Source organism: Schistocerca gregaria, chromosome 4, assembly GCF_023897955.1.
Source record: "Schistocerca gregaria isolate iqSchGreg1 chromosome 4, iqSchGreg1.2, whole genome shotgun sequence".
Lineage (NCBI taxonomy): Eukaryota > Metazoa > Arthropoda > Insecta > Orthoptera > Acrididae > Schistocerca > Schistocerca gregaria.
Genome location: NC_064923.1, coordinates 674,425,406 through 674,449,570, shown reverse-complemented (window position 1 = coordinate 674,449,570; position 24,165 = coordinate 674,425,406). Strand labels below are relative to the sequence as shown.

At 42.5% G+C, this 24,165-nt stretch overlaps 1 protein-coding gene across 2 annotated transcripts; it reads right to left on the bottom strand.

The window, feature by feature from the left end:
• Positions 1-9,592: 9,592 nt before the first annotated feature.
• LOC126267570 (synaptic vesicle membrane protein VAT-1 homolog) lies at positions 9,593-23,933 on the bottom strand. 2 transcript variants are annotated; one of them, XM_049972873.1, is made up of 8 exons: positions 23,860-23,933; positions 22,256-22,310; positions 21,544-21,618; positions 20,505-20,696; positions 20,224-20,434; positions 17,488-17,742; positions 10,126-10,370; positions 9,593-10,054 (listed from the first exon to the last, which is right to left on the bottom strand). In XM_049972873.1, the coding sequence occupies exons 2-8, from the start codon at positions 22,292-22,294 to the stop codon at positions 9,782-9,784; spliced, it is 1,290 nt and encodes a 429-aa protein (XP_049828830.1). In that variant the 5' UTR covers positions 22,295-22,310; positions 23,860-23,933; the 3' UTR covers positions 9,593-9,781. The 2 variants fall into 2 exon arrangements, with proteins under 2 accessions (XP_049828830.1, XP_049828831.1); XM_049972874.1 differs by lacking the exon at positions 21,544-21,618.
• Positions 23,934-24,165: the final 232 nt, after the last annotated feature.

The window sequence follows — 24,165 nt, the reverse complement described above, 5'->3', positions numbered from 1 at the left end:
TATCATTCAACTTGATTCCCAATGTAAAGTTCCCCACTAGGGTAGCCAATTGCTCACAAGCAGCCATTGATGTTTATAGGAAAGTACAGTGAACAAAATTATAGTACAATACCCATAGTCAATGGCCTCTCAGACTATGATATGCAGTTCCTTTTGTGAAACCTTAATACTGAACAGGATACAAAATCTGTTAAATCTGAGCTCAAGAGGGTAATCAATAAGCCAAAAATGTATTACTTTGGGACACTCCTCAGAGACATTCACTGGACTGATGTTTACAGTGCTCATGGCATGAATGAAAAATGTAACACTTTTGTTAATAAACTGCTTACCTTATTCAAACACTGTTTTCTCCCAAAACATACCAAGGATAGAGCAAAGTCTACAAAGAAACGATGGATTACTCAAGGAATAGGGGTATCTTGTAAAACAAAAAGAGAACTGTATCTTTCAATCCAAAACAGTTCCAATGTTGATGCTAAAGCACATTACAAGAAATACTGCAAAATATTAAAGACTGTAATTCGGACATCAATGCAAATATATTACAAGGAAAAGATGGTCATATCAGATAACAAAGTAATGACTATATGGGATATAGTGAAAGAGGAGACTGGTAGAACCAGTCATGAAGAGGGACAAATTATATTAAGAGTAAATGATACATTGGTCACAGACATGTATAGTCATGCAGAACTTTTTAACAAACATCCTATAACTGTTACTAACAAGATAGCGTTGTTGGGTTCTGTAGATGCTGCTATGGAATACCTCAGACAAGACATTTCTAGTAACTTCCATAATATGAAATTGAGCCTCACTACACAAGCAGAAATAATATCCATCATAAAAACTTTAAAATCAAAAACATCTAGTGGGTATGATGAAGTATCAACAAAGATAATTAAAGAATGTGATTCTGAGTTAAGTAACATTTTAAGCTATCTGTGTAACCAGTCATTTATCAGTGGAATATTACCTGAATGGTTGAAATATGCTGAAGTTAAGCCTCTGTTTAAGAAGGGAGGTAAAGAAATAGCATCAAATTTCTGTCCAATTTCACTTTTGCCAGCATTCTAAAAAAATTTAGAAAAAGTTAAGTACAATCGGCTTTATAACCATCTTATCTCAAGTAACATACTGTCAAAGTCACAATTCGGATTTCGAAAGGGTTCTGATATGGAGAAGGCTATGTACACTTACAGTGAAAATGTGCTTAATTCATTAGACAAAAAATTGCAGGCAACTGGTATAGTTTGTGATCTGTCAAAGGCATTTGATTGTGTACATCACAATATCCTTTTGAGTAAATTAGAATATTATAGTGTAAAAGGAAATGCTGCAAAATGGTACAAATCTTATATCTCTGGCGGGAAACAAAGTGTTATTAGGGAAGAGACATTTATCAAACTATCAGGCATCATCCAACTGGGAACTAATAACATGTGGGGGTCCCACAAGGTTCCATTTTAGGACCCTTACTTTTTCTTGTATATATCAATAACCTTTCATCAGTAACATTACTAGAAGTTATTTTTGTTTGCCAATGATACAAACTTTGCAATTCATAGCAATAAATAGCAAATCAAGTGTAGTCTTAGAAAGGTCAGCTAATAAAATATGTGGACATTAATCAATGGTTCCTAGACAATTCTTTGTCACTAAGCTTTGAAAAAACACACTACACGCAGTTCAGAACTTGTAAGGGATGTCCCAAGAGTATATGCCTAACATACAATGACGAGCAGGTAGAAGTGGACAGTGTTAAATTCTTGGGATTACAGCTTGATAATAATTTCAATTGGGAGGAGCAAACCACAGAATTGCTGAAGTGGTTTAACAAGTCTCTATTTGCAATTTCGTCAAACATAGGGAATATAAAAATGAAAAAGCTGGCATGCTATGCTTACTTTCATTTCATAATGTCATATGTGACTTTTTTTGGGGTAATTCATCAAGCCAAGTTAAAGTTTTCTGGGCACAAAAACGTGCACTAAGAGTTATATGTGGTGTGAACTCAAGAACATCCTGCAGAAACTTGTTTAGGGAACTAAACTGCTTCCAAATATATTTATTCCTTAATGAAATTTGACATTAAAAATTTATAACTTTTTCAAACCAACAGCTCAATTCATGGAATCAATACTAGAAATAAAAATAATCTTCACAAGGATTTAAAGTCACTTAGTCCTGTACAAAAAGGTGTGCATTATTCAGGAACAAACATTTTCAATAACTTGTCAGCAGCACTAAAAAGCTTATCAACCAAAGCCCTTATGCAAACATACATCTGGGTGATGATTAATGACGCGACCAGCCACGAATATTTTTTAAACGTCTTATTTTAGTGCTATAACCGATTTCGGGCTACCTCGCCCATCTTGAGACGGCTAATATTTTCAGGTACATGGTGGTTTAGATCACCATCATGTCATATGCTTCCACAATACGTTCCAGTAGATGTGCGGTTTGTTTTGTGGTGGTATGTGTCGTTTTCTACGTCACTATATACTTGTTTTGGTTACAATGCAAAGATTATCATTAAGGAAAAATACAAATCTGCTATTGACCAAGGATGTAAAAAGAGGAAACATGATGTGCAAGACACTAACAATAGACAAATGTTTACATTGTATGTATAAGTTTATTATTAAAAGACAATAGGACATTTTTTCAGGTATTTTTTCCAGTGTTGTGAATGGAAAGGTCCTATTTGCGTTTGATTTCTGTGAACAGCCCAAGCAAATTATTTTGAAATTTTTTATTGGCTGTCTCCAGGTGATCGTTTAGAATGTATTGGAGTGAACTGTTTCTAGTTCCTCTAAGAGATCCGTTCTCCTGCCTTTGTTAGCGGTACGTAATATCTGTAAGTCATCATTAATGAGTGTCCACATTGTAAAATAGAAACTTTCATGGTCGGAAATGTCACAGTTAACAAAATTTTCCATCCATGTGAGTGGCTATTGCACATTTATTTAAATTTTTAGTTTAATGCGTTTATGTGTTCACAGTATCTTATAATGAGAAGCACCTGTCAGTCTGTCAAAGATAAAAGCTGGTCAGTTGTCACAAATCTTGTAAATACCTGATTTTTGGAGGCCTAGGCTGGTGGTTTTGTTGCTGCGGATAATGTATTGTTGCACAGTGTTATTGTGGTGAAAACTTATTTACACTCTTGTGCTTTGGAAAATATTGGCAATTTGGTGTGAGGTACTTCCTAGGAAGTAAATACATGCAGACAGTTCCTTTTGTGCAGCTGACTTAATTAACTGCAGGTGATCAATTATGTGTAGCTTATAGCCATTATTTTTACTTGTAGTTCTGATAACATTGATTTCTTTCACCTTGGCAGATCAACTGAGGGGAAGTTTAGGTACAGGATTTAACCCAAGTCTGCTATAAGCCATTTTGTGCTGTGTTGGGAGGCAAAAAGAATTATTTATAATTCCATCTATAGTAGTGCGTTTTCAACGAATTTCAAAGATATGCTTTTTTGGTTCAAGCTTTTTATTCTAAGATCAAGATTGATACCCTCTTCTGTCTAATATTCAACAGTAAATTAGATATTGGGATAAATGTTAATCATGGCATTTGCAGGTGGTTCTATTTCATCTACTCTAAGACTGATTGTGCCATCAACGCACGTTTTGGCAACTTTGCAGCATTGGTTACCAATCTGAAAGTTGATGTTCTATACTGGTCATGTATTACCTATGACGGAGATCATTTGATCAGAATACACCATGGAAAACCAATGTTTCACTAAGTGCTACCGACCTAAATTTAAAACGTCAGTACAATTATTTGTGTGCATATTAAGGAATGGCAGGAAAGTGCTCATGGCATGTCTAGATACTGGGACACCTACATATGGAATTTTTAATGATTGTATCTTTACATTACAGCTACCGACAGATGTAGCCGGCTTTAGATAAGCAACCGCGTGCGCGTGCGATCTGCCTTTTTTTAGTTAATTCATGACAGAACCGACTTAGGTGAGATGGTGCTGTGAGACTGGCTGTGACGGACATTTATCCCCCTAACAAATTAACAACGTACTTTTATACATAGAAATGAATTCAATCTACTCTCTAAATATGTCGTGTTTGGTGTAAGTCTATGTAATTTATATGTAATTTATATGTAATTTATATGTAATTTATATGTAATTTATATGTAATTTATATGTAATTTATATGTAATTTATATGTAAAAGAAAGTGTTTTGGTCTAGAAGAGAGAAGTCTTGTAAATTTTAGTTGATAGGAAAGTCACTAATGTAAAGGAACAGTTCCTGCTGAAACGTGACAGTGTGAAGACAGACGGAAGGGGCGTGACGTTGCATTGAAGGAAACAGTCATAATTTTGCGGATAAGAAAGTTTTTTTTTGAAGTAATCTCGGTATGTGAAACGGAGAATATAATACAGAGACAAAGCAATCTGAGCTTTCAGAAACGGGCGAAACGAAGTAATAGCCAGCAAATTACATCACTGTTCCGATAAAACACAAAAATTTAAGAAGAGCCTTTTATTCTAAATTATTAACGGAGTAGAGCAAACACAAAATCCAAGAGACAAGATTCAAGTTCTGCTGATTCAGTAGACAATCAATACAGAAGTAGTGTCAAGACGACGAAAGAAGACATCGAATGTACGAGAAGAGTCCAGTCGTAACCACAAAACTAATGTACACTGTGACTGTACAAAATAGAGAAACGAGTTATTCTAAGAAGGAAAAAAGGATGGGATCAATTAAAACGATTTTTCGGGCTGTATTTTTAAAAGTGAGCATTTACTGACTTCCACGTTTGAGGACGTGGACTGTGAACATAATTAATGTTTATTAAAAGCATGTACCTCGAGTATCAAAGCATACGTTAGGTTTGATAATGAAACATTAACTGTCGCTAATTAACTATTGTGCATCGTTGGTGGTCGTACATTGTTGAGCTTGAAACCGTGCCCGTATACCAGTACAGCATTTGCCACACCATTTTCCTCTAGAGTGCAAAAAAAGTTATGACAGTTAAGTTTGCAGAGCAAGACGGCGATCCTGAGCGGCAGTGTAAATGAATGAAATGGTTGAAATGGCTCTGAGCAGTATAGCACTATGGGACTAAACTGATGAGGTCATCAGTCCCCTAGAACTCAGACCCACTTCAACAAACACACACACAAACACACACACAAACACACACACAAACACACACACAAACACACACACAAACACACACACAAACACACACACAAACACACACACAAACACACACACAAACACACACACAAACACACACACAAACACACACACAAACACACACACAAACACACACACAAACACAAACACACACACAAACACACACACAAACACACACACAAACACAAACACACACACAAACACACACACAAACACACACACAAACACACACACAAACACACACACAAACACACACACAAACACACACACAAACACACACACAAACACACACACAAACACACACACAAACACACACACAAACACACACACAAACACACACACAAACACACACACAAACACACACACAAACACACACACAAACACACACACAAACACACACACAAACACACACACAAACACACACACAAACACACACACAAACACACACACAAACACACACACAAACACACACACAAACACACACACAAACACACACACAAACACACACACAAACACACACACAAACACACACACACACACACACACAAACACACACACACACAAACACACACACAAACACACAAACACACAAACACACACACAAACACACAAACACACACACAAACACACACACAAACACACAAACACACACACAAACACACACACAAACACACACACAAACACACACACAAACACACACACAAACACACACACAAACACACACACAAACACACACACAAACACACACACAAACACACACACAAACACACACACAAACACACACACAAACACACACACAAACACACACACAAACACACACACAAACACACACACAAACACACACACAAACACACACACAAACACACACACAAACACACACACAAACACACACACAAACACACACACAAACACACACACAAACACACACACAAACACACACACAAACACACACACAAACACACACACAAACACACACACAAACACACACACAAACACACACACAAACACACACACAAACACACACACAAACACACACAAACACACACAAACACACACAAACACACACAAACACACACAAACACACACAAACACACACAAACACACACAAACACACACAAACACACACAAACACACACAAACACACACAAACACACACAAACACACACAAACACACACAAACACACACAAACACACACAAACACACACAAACACACACAAACACACACAAACACACACAAACACACACAAACACACACAAACACACACAAACACACACAAACACACACAAACACACACAAACACACACAAACACACACAAACACACACAAACACACACAAACACACACAAACACACACAAACACACACAAACACACACAAACACACACAAACACGGCAGGATTCGAACCTGCGGCCGTAGCGGTTGCGCGGTGCCAGACTGTGGCGCCTAGAACTTCTCTGCCACCCCGGCCGGCGAGGAAGCTGTGTCCTCCTCTGGTGGCACCCATTTTTTCGGCGCATCAGAGTCTATTTACATTGGAACAAATTTTCGCAGGAGACTTTATATAACAATAAATTTCAGTAAAGAACAGTGAAGCCTAAGCAGAGCAGAACGGTAACAATGGATACAAAGAGGTCAGGCTTTCAATAAACAATGCAACTCTTTTTCCTCTGCCATTTTCGGTCCAAAAATGCTGAATGTTGTGGGACATCGTTTAATGTTCCCGCTTCAGTCTCTATAGTGTCAAGTTTCGATAGGTGACGGCACTGTACGTCACCCTCGAAACGGCCTCTGTAACGGGGGTGTGTTCCAAACAGCTGTCACTGACTGTATTTTGGCCGAAAATCAGAGCATCGCCGATATTCACTGGCGCTTGCACAATGTTTACGGAGACATGGTAGTTAAAAGCATGAAGAGTCGTGCGAGGGTTCTGTCATCGCAATAACGTTGCGCAATCTTGTCTGAGTTCTCGCAAACCGGCTGGCCGTACATAGCTGTGACCAATGAAATGCTGGAACGTGTGTACACACTCGTTCGAAAGGTATCACGATCAAAAGGCTTACTAAACTGAACGTCTGTTGGTACTGACACACTCGTCCACCAGTTTGGGTACTCTAAGGTTGTGCTCATTAGGTTCCTTGCCGCCTAACATTAAACCCTTAGCAATGGAGGACCATGTGTGTGGAATTACTTTGACATTACGAGGCTGGTCGTGAAAGTTTTTGTCGAACAATGAAACGGGTTCTTCACCTCGAACCGGAAAAAACTGCATTCAATTCAGTGGTGAGAAAGCACCTCTGCTCCGGAGAAAAGTTTAACCTGCAGCCTCAGCCGATAAAATAATGCCGACGGTCTTTTGAGACTAAAGGCATTGTTCTGTATGCTCCAACTATCGACTTTGGAGTTTGTGCTAACTCAAGAAATTGAAGAAACTGCGTCAGCGAGTTGGTCGCCACAAAAATTCAAACGAACTTTATGACAACGCAGTGCCTCACAATTCTGCGCGCCTGAGAGAAGCTCGCAAAACTTCCTTGGACTGTTCTCCCTGACCCCCCCCCCTGACCCCCCCACCCTTCAGGCAGAACCTCACACCTTCCGACTCACATCTATTTCGCCCAATGAACGATGCAGTCAGTGGGAAGTAGTGTGGGAATGACAACGACGTTACTGATGCAGCAAGGCGTCGGCTTCGACGTCGATACCAGCAGCGGCGGCGGCGACGGCGACGGCGACGGCGACGGCGACGATGAAAAATATGTTTAGTCAAAAGATTGGGAACAACATGATGTGTTTGAATCCTGGATAAAACCAACCTGCTTTCAGAAAGGCATTGGGTTAGGTATCTATTGCCCATCTTATATTCCATTTTATTCTCAAATTCAGAATTTTCTTTGAATGGAATGTTTTGTTCCAGCGTAATCTAACTTGACAGCTAAGTAGTAAGTGGAATATTGATTCCAACGCCCATTTGCAACTAAGCTATTTAAATTTGTTTTATGAAGATTTCAAGTCAACATTAACAAAAATTGGCCGACACGATTCCATACCCAAAAAGGTAATCTTTCGTAGTCGTTACTTTACACGCTCTATGCTGATCCATTGTGGACGCGGGACATGGAAAAGCGCTCAACAGCAGCGCAACTTGACAAGTTTTTTAATATCAACTAGTTTCGGCAATTCGGTGTGTCATCTTCAGGACGCAAATGCATCTCATTTATGCATCATTTTCCGGCAACCGTGACTTCGTATTTCAAATGCTTCCTTGCAAGACTTAAGTCTTCGTAGGTAGCACTTTAAATACAACCTCACGACTTCCAGAAACTGACGTATAAATGCGGTGCGTATGCGGCCTGAAGTCAATAGTGAATTGTCGAAAATGGTCGCGAAAATAAAAGTTTTCGTGGGTGTTTGGCTATTTTCCCTGTTGAATCACTGTACAAAAAAATCGAAAAACGAATTGTTGAGTTCAATGTGTTTAAAGGAGCTAACACATTCTTAATTTTACACGCGAAAATCCATTGTTACATTGGTGCACTACGACCTATTCAATACGAGAATAATTTTTCTATATAGTCACATGAATGCCATTGTAATTATGTGTTATATAAGCATTTCTACCCGTCTGCTTGTTCAGTGGAAGTAACTATCATTTTTGGGGAAAGAGGAGCAGCTTTTACAGATACCATTTTGTATTTTCATTGGCAGTTGCATCTGTCCACCGATATCTAGGAAGTTTTACTTTATCAGACCTATTTAGTCACACAAGTGTATTAAATATTGCCAGGCATTAACTTAAGTGAAGAAATAATTCAGAAGCGTTGAGGTGTAACATTGTAACGAGGTTTCCACGTTCAGAATCGATTATTCTAGTGAAGAATTATACTTAAGACTTGACGAAGTCCAACTAGGTCACATGATATATAAGTATCAGACTTAGTTTACAGCAGCACCGATCCGCTACCACGTATCCGCACAGCGCTCCAAGACACGGCAGCCTGTTCTACCCCTCTGTAACGAGCTACGAAATTGTATCGATGCACGGCTACTGCAGACATTTGTTTAGACATAGTTTAGTGGCTATGTCTGGAAGATGGAGAACAGACACGGAAATTGATGTAGTTGGACAAAGGGAAGTAGGATAATCTACATGGTTCTATCACCAGGAACAAGATCTGAAAATTCTTGAGCACCCAGCATTCGCATGGTGACATTCTTTTACCTGTTTTGCACACTTAAGGTAGCTTAGCTGGGTTTAAAAACTGACCTAGCTTTATATGTTAAAATTACTTTGCCTGAAGTTTGACATGTTTCACCTTCGGAGAACCGGTACAGATCTGTACGTTATGTTCAGTACACGAGAGGTTTGTGGGGTAGGGAGCTTCACACACTGAATGAGTAACTCGCTGCTCAAGTTTTGTTTATTATAAACTTGAAAAGTGCCATTTGGCTTTATAAATTTACAGCACCGGATAATATGCAATTGCCCCTGTTAAAAGTTTTACCACGAAGAGCCATGAAAACCATAAAATTTTAGCTGAAGTGTTTGTACTGACGGCGCCATGTAGCCTGAAATCCCCAGCTGCGCCTGATCAAGGCGAGCTGACATCAGTCGTATGCTCTGCGACAGTCTCTTCTGATCGTTCCAGCTGTGGTGGTTCGACCACCGTTGGTTCCGCAGGAGACGCGGGGTCTTCCTTCTGCACTTCTGGGTCAGCTTCTTTTGCCTCCTCCACTGCTCCTGGCTGTGGCTCTACAGCAGTTTGAACTTCCACAGCTGGTGTCTCAGCTGCCTTCTGCTTGACCTCCAGAATCACTTTTCCGAAGTTCTCACGTGTGCATAGTTGCGTCATGCCTTCAGCCACCTGAAAGTATCCAAATGTTACAAAGGAGACTTTCCTATGAAGTTCATAAATACTTAGCACAGTGGACTCACATTTTCGAAGGGCAGAACAGCGTGAATACAGGGCTGTATTTTGGCACTGGAATACAGCTGAAATATTTCATTTAGAGATCGCTGCACTGCCTCCGGATGATGGTCTAACCATATGCCAATGTTCACTCCTGCTATGCAGTAGTTTTTACTAACTATATCCGCAGATGACACCGATCCGCCATCCCATTTAGGTAGCATTAACCCCCAGGAAGTATATTTTGAGTATGTAGCTGTGCTGTTCGACCCTGAAAAAAATGTCATTAAATTATGCTAGGAAAGCATACGGCAAACAGCTGATACAACGGATTCGACTACTAACCCTTCTAAGCCACTAAATATGTGTAAGAGCCGTGTTAAGCAATATGTGGAGTACAGGATCAGGGCCGTTTATGAATACCTGCACTCTTACTACACCCAACTTTTAAGGAACATCGTAAGCTTTAACGTTAGTCCGGAGATTTGTGGTTTTAGGGCGCACAATTACAGTGGTCATTAGCGACCAGACTAAATTATGAATGCACTGCGAGGCACAATGTTAAAATAGCAACTAAAAAAGGACAACACTATAAAAAGGCACATTAACAGGAAAGGGATTAAAAGAAAAACAGCATTATCAAATGTCAGACAGGTTTGTCAAGTGGATATAACGAAGAACGGGAGCAGCTGTTCCTGGGTCATCCGAAGTACATGGAAGCCCGATATCAATGCGCAAAGTATTAAAATTCGGGCAGGACGTTGAAATGTGGCGTACCGTCAGCAATTGCCCACATGGGCAGAACGGCGCCGGCGCAGCCGTCAGCAGATGGCGGTGGCGGAACCGGCAGTGTCCAATCCGTCACCGGGCCAAAACGACCTCCTCCCTCCGGAAGAGCGTGAAGAGGTCCTCCAAGCCGTGGTGAGGTTTCGAGGCCCAAAGCGTGTTTTCAGGAAGTGTAGACCAATCGGCATGCCACATAAAAATGGGCTGACGAATAACATGCTAAAATCAAATGAAGACACACAAAGCTGTCCGAGGCTGGAGGAACTCAGCCTTGGCCGCGGTATCTGCACCTTCGTTCCCCAGGGATACCAACATGGCCAGGAACCCACACAAAGGTAACCTGAGAACTGTCGTCCGCCAGCTGCTGAAGAGAGCGTTGGATCCGGTGCACGAAAGGGTGAACCGGATACGGATCACTGAGGCTCTGGATGGCGCTCAGAGAATCAGAGCAGAGGACATAAGCAGAATGTCGGTGGCGGCGAATGTAAAGAACAGCCTGATAGAGGGCAAATAGCTCAGTTGTCAAAACCGAACAATGGCCATGGAGCTGGTATTGGCAACTGTGTGGCCCGACAAAATAACACCCGACACCGTCATTGGTCTTACAGCCAATTGTATAAGTGAAGATCGTATTAATGAACTTCGAAGTTCGACAAACCACGAGCGGTATACCGAAGCTGGTGCAACCTTCGGGAGCGAACCGAGGTCAAGGTGAACGCGAACCTGAGCCTGGAGCCGAGCGACAAAAGTGAGGTAGCAGGGCATATACATACAACCCGTATTGACGGTCGAGGGTCATAAAAAAAAGAACGATAAGACGTGTGGTCGGGCATCGATAAAAGCCGACAGGCGTACCGACGAAGCAGTATATAATGCCGGTAGGTTCGTGGTAGCATGAAGACTCGACAGGACTAGTATACAACGCTCCGTTCGCAAGAGGTAACTCATCCTATGTTGTATAGAGTTGAGGCGGCTTAAGATGGACGGCAGTGCAGAGGAGCATACAAAGTATCCATAATTCAGCTTTGAGCGGACGTTCGGCCGATGTAGGTCAAGTAGGACGGTTCGATCCGCTTCCCATAACGCTGAAAACACTGAGAACATTTAGGGGTACAAAGGGCAGCCAAATATGCCATGTGGAGACCACCTAAGCTTCGTGTCAAATTTAAGACCATTCTCCACGAATGGGATAGCAACGGAACTTAGATGTAAGGACGGTAGGAGAAACTTTGTAGCGCCAGGAGGTAATACAGACCGTCTTCTTGGCAGACAAGCTGAAGCCATTGGCGACACTCCAGAAGTAAAGACGGTCAAGACAGCACCGAAGACACCACTCCAAGAAACATGTACGCTGCACGCTGCAGTAGATGGTAAAATCGTCCACAAAAAGGGAGCCTGGTACATCAGCTGGGAGGCAATCCATTATTGGATTAATCGCTATTACGAAGAGAGCGACGCTCAAAACCGAGTCCTGTGGCACCCCATTCTCCTGGTGAAAGGCACCGGATAGGACAGAACCCAGACGTATCCTCAACTTTCGATCCATTAAAATTGCGCGAATAAAAAGAGGCAGGCGACCGCCAAGGCATCACGTATGCGTGGTGCGGAGAATGCCCGCCCTCCAACAGGTGTTTTAAGCCTTCTCCAAACCAAGCCACTGTGTGGCGCTTCCGCAAGAAGTTGTTCATAATGAAGGTAGACAAGGTAATCAGATGGTCAACAGCAGAGCGGCGCCTACGAAATCCACTTTGTACATTGGTTAGTAGGCGTAGAGATTCGAGCAGCCAAGCCAAACGAGAGTTAATCATTCGCTCCATCACCTTACAGACACAGGTGGTAAGCGAGATGGGTCGATAACTGGAAGGCAAGTGCTTGTCCTTCCCTGGCTTAGGAATCGGGACAATAGATTCGCGCCAGCATGTGGCAACATGACCCTAAATCCAGATGCGATTGGAAGTACGAAGAAGAAACCCTTTACCCGCAGGAGAAAGGTTCAGCATATTAATATGAAGAAAATCAGGCCTCGGAGCGGAGGACCGTGACTGGGCAAGTGCACTTTCGAGTTTCCGCATGGTGAATGATTCGAGGAGCGGAAGTTGTGGCCTTGCCTCCTCTGCCTGTTTCTGGGGGAGGAAGGAAAGGTGGTAATGAGCACAGCTCGAAACTGCTGCGAAAAATCGGCCGAAGGCATTGGAGACATCCTCAGGCGCCACAAGGACGTCATTCGCGACCGTCAAGCCAGGGACTCGGGAGTGGACCTTAGTGCCAGATAGCCAGCGCAGGCTACACCAGACAAAGGAGTAGAACTGTTGAAGGAGCTTGTGAAAGCAGCCCAGCTGGCTTTCTTGCTTTCTTTAATAAGACGACACTGCGCACGCAATCTTATAATTAATACAATTCGCCATGTTGGGGTGGCGTTTAAAGTTGCTTAACGCACGTCGACAAACACGTAAAGCGTCTCTACATGCTGCAGTCCACCAGGGGACCGGTACGCGAGGTGGAGAAGTATGAGGGATTGAACATTCATCAGCAGTGAGAATTACTTGCGTGAGATGTGTGACCTGACTATCGCAGCTTGACAAGATTTGATCCTGAAATGTCGCCCTGGAAGAGAAGAGCACTCAGTCTGCTTTGGAGATGTTCTAACTAGTTGAGCATGGAGACGGGGTTTGATGCAGGAGATGGATAACAAGGGAAGTGGTCGCTCGAATACGTATCAGAAAGAGCATACCACTCAAACCGACGTGCAAATTGGGTAGTACATATAGAGAGGTCTAAATGAAAATAGGTGCGAGTTGCGTCTGAAAGGAAAGTAGAGGCGCCAGTATTGAGGCAGACAAGATTGAGCTGGTTGAAAAGGTATGCTAACAGGGAGCCTCTCGGGCAGGATGCTGGAGAACCCCAAAGAGGATGGTGGGCATTTAAGTATCCACTCAACAAAAATGGTGCAGGTAGCTGAGCAATAATTTTCATCTTGTCTGCCCTAGTAACGGCAGACGACGATGGAGTGTAAACGGTACAAATGAAAAATGTGAAAGTGGGGAGAGTAATTCGGACGGCAACTGCTTGCAGACCGGTGTGCAATGTGATGGGATCGTAGTAGATATCATCCCAGACCAGCAACGGAACACCATGAGCCGAAATACCTGCCACAGGCATGGGCGTAGCTTCGTTTCCTGGAGAGCTACTATGAGCCGACAGTGCAAGCGTAGCAGCAACTTTAAGTCCTCTCGGTCTGAGCGAATGCCGCGAATATTCCAATGAAGTGCCATCGCGAGAAGAAAGAAAAGTCAAGAAGGGTCACCTCCAAGGCCGCCGAGGGCCTGGCTTCGAGCGAGCACTGCTGCTGCTGCTACTGCCGCCGCCATCAATAGGCGGAGAGTCATCGTCCAATTTTTCAATAGGTTCGTCGGCCACCATGAGAAGATTGTCGAGAGGGGAGCTTCCTCCGCCGGTGAACGGTCAGATGTTCGGCTACCAGCAGTGCGGCCAGGCGAAACAGATGACTGCCTGGGGGGCGGCAACCGCTGGGTGGCGCAGGAGAAGAAACGCGCTGTGCCAGAGAAGGAGAACTTTTCTTCCTATGAGCTTTCTTGGAAGGTCGTTTAGTCGAAGTACTGGTTGATGGCTGGGAGTTCGGGGTACGTAGGAGTCTTCACGGGACGGTTCCTTCCTGGCCATCTTAGCACTGGCCGTACGGACGACCGTAGTGCTAAAGGTCGGACCGCATGTCTGCGTCGATACCTCCCTGGTGGGCCGAGGAGAGGCGAGGACGGTACTGTACCTCCCGCTGGTAGCAGCGCGTGCTTCCTATTAGCAGAAAGCTTGCGAGCAGCCGAGGTGGACATTTTCTCTTTGAGCCGAATTTCCTGTATACAGCGTTCATCCTTTTAGATGGGACACTCGCGAAAGGTCACCCTGACAGTTCACGCAACGAGGAGACGGAGGTTGACAGTCACCCTCATGGGTGTCCCTGCCACAAGTAAAGCATTTAGCCGCATTAGATCAAAACTGGTCGGTGTGGTTAAAACGTTGACACTGGCAGCGCATAGCCGTCGGAACATAGGGGCGAACAGAAATAACCTCATAGCTCACTTTGATAAGCGACGGCAGCTGAACACTATCGAAGGCCAAGAAAAGTGTGCGCATCGCTATAAGGCCATTGACCTTGTTTCATGACCCTATGGACAGCAGTCACGCTCTGCTCAGCGAAGAAAGAATTATCTTGTTAGTCAATCCGTCGAGTGATCTAGTACATACCAAACCACGCGACAAATTTGAAGTGCAGTGAGCCTCCAGACGGACAGGGAACGTGTACAGGAGTGTGACCCGAAGGAGTTTTGTGCCTGAAAGGCGTTCTCAGTTTCCAAAACAAGGTACCGTTACGAATCCTGGTACAGGACTACAGGTCCGGCTATGGCATCTACGCCCTTCTGAATAACTGAAGGGTTAACAGGTGAAAAATCCTTTACGTCCTCAGATCAAGAAACTACGTGGAACCCTGGGGCATGCGGTAGTACTTTTGTCACTGGTGGATGGTTAAGTTTCCGTTTTTGAGAGAAGAGAGATCCATTGCGGATGAATCTCCCATGATTGCCAGCGTCTCCGATGGCGCGCTCCTTCCTTGCGGGGACCCTCTCAGAGGGTGCCCCCATCATAGGGGGATGTTTACACCTCAAGTCACACATCCCGAGAAACGGACGGAGGGATCAATCGCCACGGTCGGAAGGTGTCAGCTTGGACAGTCACCCCTGCGCAGGCCTGGCCTTTACCAGGTGGTACGCATGGGCCCTACTTTTCCACCCAGGGCGGGGAATTACGCATTACCCCGTCACCGGCTACGCGCGCGAACGCTTGGGTCGGCCTTCATGCACGCAAATAGAGAAAATAGGAAAAAGAGGGAGAGAAAGGACAGACTGTCTCAAACGCCGAGGTGGAGACCATAGGTTGGACAGGAAGGCAAGGAAGACAGTGAGGGAGAAGGACAAAGAAAGGAAAAAGGAAGAAACCAGAATAAGCGAGAAGCCAAAATGACCACAAATGTAAGTCGTTGAACCGTCTGTCTCCGGACGCAGGCGCAAACTACCCCCTCGAAGGGGAGGGACTCCTTTTAGTCGTCTTACAACATACAGGAACACCTCAGGCCTATTCTTACCCTGGCCCTGCAGGGGGTGCCAGCGGACACAGTAGCAGCATCTATCACGGACTAATTCAGAACAGGCTGCGGAAGGTTAACACTGCTTTCCACCGCCATTGGAACACCATCTTTCTATACTGGTCAGACTACTCGTGTTGTCTTGGACTATTCACCAGTACACTTTTGACCTTTAGTCATTTTATGGTCTAACTTAGTAATGGCATCACGCTTCAGTCCACGTTTGAACATTATCAGTTAGGCATGTCATCACATGTCTCGTAGAGGCTGCTTTACCATTGTCACTGTTTTAAAGCTTCTTTGGAGCTATTTATAACTGTCTTAACTGAGGAGTACACAGCACCCTTGTCTAAAGGAGATGGTACGTCACGCTATCACCAACCAATTTCCGAATTAACATTATCACCTTTGAACTATTTCACAACGTGGTACATGCCCTACTCAGTAGGTAAGATTTCCATTTATCTACTACGAGAGCCCTTAAAAATCGTATTTGAAAGGTTTCGTGTTTCGCATATTTATTACGATTATTTAGATAAATATGGCCACGTCCGAATGGATGTAACTGAACCACTCTTTCTGGTATTTCAATTTTCACAGAAGTTGAATTCTAAAGCGATGGGTTGTAATAATACGTTGATTTTAATTATTTAACCATGGACGGACTAAGATCAAATTTGGTAGCACTTTCTACAGTTTAGGCACCCCTTTATCGTGACCGATTAGACAGTCGCCGACTGCCATAGACAAAGCTTTTTGTGAAAGAGCTGTGAATCTATTTATGCAAATTCCGTTCACAGGGAAAAATTTTAGGTGTTTTGAGTCTGCTACTGCCTGAGAATGTTGGCAAGTGGACAAGTAACATGAAGCATGAAGCATCTAAAAGCATCCATGCAAGTCCATGGAATATCTTATCAGAAGGAAAGGCGAGGAGTTCTCGACTACGACAGAGCCGAAAGGTACTGAATTTATAAATAAGGGGCAGTTTAAAAACAAACGCGAACATGCCATAGAAAGTTTATGTACGTTACGCATAGGTGGAAAGACTAAAACAGCATCAAACCAGTCTAAGGAGAAACTGTCCCCATAGCATCCGTCGTAATTTAATTTTAGCTGCTCTGGCTGCATCGATAGCCCTTTATCGCTATTACAGCACAGCCAACGTCATACCAATGGCATTTCATTGGTCTCTGAACGACAATGAGAACTAGCGCCTTGTGTTATTTATGAAATTAACACTAATTCAACGAAGTATTTAGCCGATATTGTAAGTAATAAATTGTTCTACAACGGACCTGCACCGTAGCAGGAGATTAAGGAAAGCGTTCTGGCATGTGAGCTATTATATTCAGACAAGGTACAATGACAGCCCTACTGTTCATGGAATAGCTTCCAAATGTAGCAAGAGCCAACACGATTGTTACTGCAATGTCTCTTTTGTACTTACCTAGTAGTACCAACTTGCCGACAGGTCTGAGAATTTTTAGGCACTTCTCAAGATCGCTTCCACCATTGGTGTTTACCACGATATCAACACCTTCAGGGTAATCTTGCAATATTTCGGTCTCATAGTTGTCATGATGAAATACACGCTTCACGCCAAGAGAACGGAGCTTTTCGTGCTTCGATTCTGAAGCTGTTCCTACAACTTCGACATTGTCCACTGTCTGAGCAAGCTGGGTGAGTGCCGTGCCAACACCACCTGGAATGAGACGGGAATTTAGATCGAAGTAACTAAGATACTACAAACTGACTTCAGCGCCAGTGGGCTAAAGTAGTGCATGTAAGTATTAAGCAACAGATTCTGAGTTGGCCAGACCTGGCCCCGAGAGCACCAGAGGTTCTAATTTTGTTTTGTAGCTGGTTGTAGGATTTTTGTTTTGTTATTTGCATCCGAAGATTCCATGCTGAAGTCGGTAAGCTGATGTGTGAGAGCAATGCTGGAGAAGTGTAAGTCCTGCATACATGCCTTTGGACTTTCAAGGCATTTATTTTTCCAGTACATCCTATCGGTTAGTCCATTAAACCGTGTATGAGCTTAATGTCAGTTTCCGGCAGCGTCCAAGTTTTCATTGAGTGTCATTAACGTTATTTGATTTGTCAGAAATGCTACATTACGCCCAGTGCACCTAATTTTACTTATAGCGTACCGTTAACATCAGCTCACGCAAATTTAGAAAATAAAACTCTTCCACCATTTTCACGTAACCGTGCACTCATGTGTTGATGCTAGTTAGCTAAAATAGTAGACAATTACACGAAGACAACACTAAATATCTAAGCAGTGTGCTTAGATGGTACTTGTACCTTGTCCAAAGGACCGAGTTATCCTTAATCTCAAATTTACCACTTTCTAAAATGCTCTTGAAACGATAGTTACAAAACTTCAATAGTCCTAATTCACCACAACGATAATTACACCAGATACACTATCTCCATTTGATATTCCTTTTCCTGTTCCAGTTTTTGTAATTCTGTGGACCTATACGTTTTCAACACTTAAGGGATCCGATTAACATTTTCGCATTGTCAGCCTGTTTGCTCTAATTGTTGCGACCCAGCAACTATTGCCATGCTCCGTCTAGTCCTTTTACTTGACTGCTGCAGTTCACGAATATTTTGTCCGTATAAATTACAACAAATTCTCGGTGGCTACAGGCGGTAGGTTAATGACACTACCGGTTATGATGGACTAAAAATTTCGGTGGCAGTCTAACGTAATGTATGACAACGTGTCAAATTCCCACATTGAAGTTTTGTGCCCTGACAGTTTCATCGTGGTCGCTAGTCCAGTTTTCTGTTGTGATGTCAACGAGGACGCAAAAAGAATACCTGAAACCCTCTTTTACAGTTAATTTATGTTCGACGTCCTACGACAATGTCTCGATTTGTTACGCTACGGCAGGTGTGTCTACATCCACACGGTTACTCTGCAGTTCACACTTAAGTGCCTGGCAGAGGGTTCATCAAATCGTTTTCATAATACTACTCTACCACTCCACTCAAATTGCAGGCGGGAAAAACCAATAAATTTTTCCGCTCGATCTCCGATTTCTCTTATTTTATGATCATTTCTCCCTACGGAGATGGGTGTCAAAATATTTTCGAATTCGGAAGAGAAAGTCGGTAACTGAAATTTCGTAAATAGATCGTCGCAAAGAAAACCGCCTTCGTTGCAGTGACGGCCACCCGAACTCGCGTAATTTGTCAGTGACTCACTCCTGTTGCGCGGTAACACGAAACGGACTGCTCTTCCTTCCACCTTTTCGATGTCATGTCAGTCCAACCTGGTAAGGATCCCATACCGCGCAGTAATATTCCAACAGGACGGACAAGTTTAATGTATGCTGTCTCTTGCATTTTCTAAGTTTTCTGCTAACAAAGCGCAGTCTGTTTCGCATTCCCACAGTATTATCTACGCTGTCTTTCCAATTTAAGTTGCTCTTAATTGTAATTCCTAGGTATTTAGTCGAATTGACAGCCCTTAGATTCGTGCGATTTATCGTATACCCTAAATTTATCGGATTTCTTTTAGTACCCATGTGGATGACCTCGCACGTTTGTTTAGTACTCATTGCCACTTTTCGCACCACACAGATTCTCTAGTTTATTTTGATAATTGGAATTGATCGCCTGATTTTACCAGACGGTATATTCTAGCGTAATCTGCTAAAAGTGTAAGGGGGCTGCTCAGATTACCACCTAGATCATTTATGTAAATCAGGAACAGCAGAGGGCCTATGACACTACCTTACGGAACGCCAGATATCACTTCTGTCGTACTCTAGGTAGACTTCACATCCAGCTTTAGCCATCTTTCAGTTTCTGTAACAATTTCAGCTCCAGTGATTTCTATCAGCGCTTAAAGCTCGGATACTTTTTCAACATAGCTACGACAGTTTACAACACCGACTATTGCTAGATCGATCTTCGTCGAAACGAGACTAACCTAAAAAACCGCCCAGTCCACGCCACAGTTCCTGCTACACGTGTAGCCCCCTGGTGTCTAGTGGACACCTGACCTATTTAGCGGAACCCGAAACCCCGCGGTGAAACGTAGCCACACCATCGCGAATGCTGTATGGAAGTGACTTCCCACATTACGTTATCAAAAATGGAATAAAACGTTACTAGTATAAGAGAATCAGCATAGTGAAAATTCCATCACATAATTAACGTTTACCTGCGACCGACTGCATGAATACTTTCTCCGCTTTCGCAAGGCATCCGAATTTATACAGGCAGAAGTGAGCCACAACGAAGTTTAGACCAAGACTGACTGCATCTTTTAGGCTAATATCTTCCGGCAGCAGGAAGCAGTACCTGCGTTGGACGTGGACAACATGCCTGAACAGACCACCTTGCATTTGCAGACAGAGTACTTTCTGGCCCGCCTGTAACAAAATATTAGAACATTAGCTTTGTTTACGAAAACTACAGAAGTGCTGGAGAAACATGTCTTACCTGCAGATCGGTGACTGCATTGCCCACACGTGTTACGATGCCAGAACATTCGCTGCCCATGATAACCGGGAACAGTCTGTTCCTTATTATACCCAAACGCAAATAGTGGTCCGTGAGGTTCAGGCCGCAGTAATGGACTTCAACCTCTACGTGCTCGTCGCAAATGTCTTTCTGCAGTGGCGTCTCTGTTACCTGCAACACGAATACGGAACTGCATTCCGAGCCTATCACGATTAAACATTCGTTGAAACATTTGCAGATTAACGGGGTCTCTAATTCAAGTTATTTGCAGAAGTAGACAAGCTGACTACCTTATCTATGAAGAGGCATCAAATATGTTTTGTGGAAGAATCACTCAAGAGAATAGGCAGTTAAGATTAATACTGTTGTTCTGAGTTTAGTGGCAGACAAAGTTCCGTGCTTTGCTCCTGTAGTCATTGCTATGAAGACATTCGGAAACGTTCAGTAATTTACTGTGCCTGAATACAAGGAGATTATTGGCAAGCGGTGATGGAAATTACTGGGTTTGTGCTTTAAGCAGATTAAGCTACGTCTAATTCATGGCAGCAACGAACAACTATCGCCATCTCACTTTCACTGTACAGTTGTAAAGTTGGAAAATTCACTTACTTGCCCGCATTTTATTTCGTTGCAAGAGGGTTCTCATTCTGAAGGTTAGTGAGAAGCTACAGTGATAAGATCTGAATAGACAACATTTATTAAAACTGAGTTAAACAGCATGGCAGGTAGTTGAGAAGGGAAGTTGTATGCTACTGAGTGTTAAGTCCTTGTACAAAATATAAGCTATTACAAAAAGTCGCCAAGTATGCCACAACTGAAGTATTTTGTCGGAGGACAAACTAGCTACAGCACTGATTTACGCTTTTTCGTATTCATTTTAAGGAGACTAACTCGTTCAGAAGCAGAGTAGGTAGTCCATTTAGTATCTACGGTTCTTGAAAGGCACCTAATTACATGAACTCGTATGTGGTAGAAGAAACATTTTACCATTTAAAGGAAATACGGTACGTTGGTTTACCTTTATTCTGCTGATACTGCCATGCGCTGTTAGCGTTACTGACGGTACCGGACGTGTGAGGTCAGTTGAATGAATCTGCCAACATTTTTTTTATATTAATATTTGCAAACAATTTAAATACATTATTTCTATATTCGAACCGCCTGCAACTGAACGAAGGCGGTACTTGTTCTACCAAACGTTTCCCCTCCGTTTACTAAGGAATCAGAAGTCGTATGCTCTACACAGCCGCTGAGCAAAAATAAAACGCAAAATGCGTCGGCAAAGCTAATACTGATTATTCGGTCCGAACCTAAAGACTCAGGCCCATAGATAAACATTTAAAAAATTTAAGTCCGCTTCAACACAATCTTAACGGTAGCCTATTTTTACATTAGATTTATTACAGTTTGTGCGAAACAGTACCACACCAACAATAGCGTTAAACGTGTTGCAGGCGGCTCCAGAAGCATGTAACACCTGAACTTTTGAACAGCATTTAAATGGCCGCGTAGGTTGTCTAGATACGAGCTCTAGATTCTACACTATGACTTTACTACGTCAGCATTACACAATGGTAAGACAACGAAGACAAGTGGAGCTTCTAAATCAAATTATCCACAACGGAATATTACGGAAACAACTAAATACCATTAATAACATTAAACTTCTCTAGCATAGTAGTTTAAGTGAAAATTAAACATTCTGAATTGTTACATTTACGGTGCCTTACCACACTAGGCGCGGTAAACATCAGAGGAAGGAGATCCATGGTTGCGGGTAAACACCTAGAAGAAACAAACCAGTCAGGTTAAGTAATGGTGAAGAATCTATAATAAACTGTGTGTGAGCTTTGCAGCCTCATGGTTTCTGGGTATGAATGCTGTGTGTTACACCAATTACGGTTTTATAAAGTTACCTACCATGGACCCTATCCCAGAATTTTAGCTATCCAAAGCGGTGAAGGCGGGTTTTGAAGAGTCCCTTAATATCAAGAGCATTACCCGCCGATGGCACACCACTGAATTGTGTATTTGTACATGAACGTTCTCCAGAACCATGCGTCTACAACTAAAAATAACAAACGAAATTATGTAAAGCTGACATGGACTGTAAGCACCCTAAGATGACCCCATGGCTGAAACACACCTTGCTTTTCCATAAAATGAAGATCTGTGGCTGAATGTGGTTTTACTAATATCCGACTAAGAAACAGTTTCCTGTATTTTAGTAGTATGATCCAATACACAAGTCACACAGTGTGTTGTCTTTTTTATTCTTTATAGTACAGCAATACTTACTTTATCCCTATTTACTAGTTTTCCATCTCTGCGTTTCAGGATTTTGGTAAAATGTCGTTTTCCACTAATACTAAGCGTGAACAAGATCGAGATCATTTCTCAGTGCGAAACAATTTCTTCTTCCACTCAACGCTGTTTTATTCGTTTGTCAGTCTTATTTCGTCAAGACTTGCTAGTGCGAGTCATGAATTTTTAAAGTAGTGCCTGTGAAACATTCGTTTTCTTCATACTATAAATCATCATATCAGCAAACAATTTGCAATGACGCTTCGGCCTTTTGTATAATGTAAGAGTGGAGGATTTTTATATCTTGTCTAAAGATTGCTCTGCACCACTTTAAAATGGCCACACGTTCGTTGCAACCTAGTCCTATTAAAGAATAAAGCAGCCTAGGGAGAAGAAATAGATTCCTCTTTTAGTAGACAGGTTCGCTAATTGTCAAGAAAATGAAGCCGCGAATAGTGTGGCAAAATTCCGTTATCAGATATGAATACAACCAGATAATTTTTCCATGACCGAGATTAGCACATCAACGAATCCTTCACTGCACAGCTATGGTATCGGGAAGCTGCCTAACAGAACACTGCGAACTGGATCTGAACTCAAACACAGCCCCTTGCATTTAACTACTGTAGCACGTAAAGAATTTCGCAGAAAAAAATCTCTGCATCATTCGAAAAAAATGATGAGTATCGTAACAAGGTTGTGTTAAACATCGTATTAACACGATTTCAGAAAGCTGAACAATTTTAATGTAATTCTGAACATTTCCCCTTACACCTCAAAGCCTACTACTATTTTAGGGTACTTCACGATTAACAACGAGTGAACGCTTTCAGTAACTTTTTCTTACAGCTGCATTAGGCTTACAGTAAAATACAGCATAAATCGTCATTTTACGCACTTCCATCCCAAAATACCACTAATCCAGTTTCTTAAGTTACCTTAAAATTTCAAGGACTAGCCTATACACTCCATCATAACAATCCATCGTAATAAAACCAAGACATTACGTTAAACCGAAAATAATACTTACAGTGGAACCGTGCACTAAGACGCTACTGCAGAAAAATGTTTCCGTGTGTGCCTTTATATGACGTGCAAACTGGGCGTGTTCGGGCTACGATGATTCGACAACGGGCAGTCATGTGACGGAAAACTGAGTTTCCTGTCAAAACAAGGCAACTGCCCTCTAGCGCAGAGGAAGTGACCTAGGGTACAGCGGGGTATGTGCTGTCAACGGCCGTGTAGAAGATGACCGATTCCGCTGTGACTGAACACGGAATTCCTACTGTGTTTTTGCATCCACATTCCATAGTGTACTGGGAATTATCTGTTGCTT

Excerpts from the sequence above, each read along its gene's own strand:
- LOC126267570 (XM_049972873.1), bottom strand. The coding sequence starts at position 22,294 with ATGGATCTCCTTCCTCTGATGTTTACCGCGCCTAGTGTG. Across the intron at positions 21,619-22,255 it reads TGTTTACCGCGCCTAGTGTG|ATTCATTCAACTGACCTCAC; the intron begins GTAAGGCACCGT and ends AAATGTTGGCAG. Across the intron at positions 10,371-17,487 it reads CGGCAAGTTGGTACTACTAG|GGTCGAACAGCACAGCTACA; the intron begins GTAAGTACAAAA and ends CATTTTTTTCAG.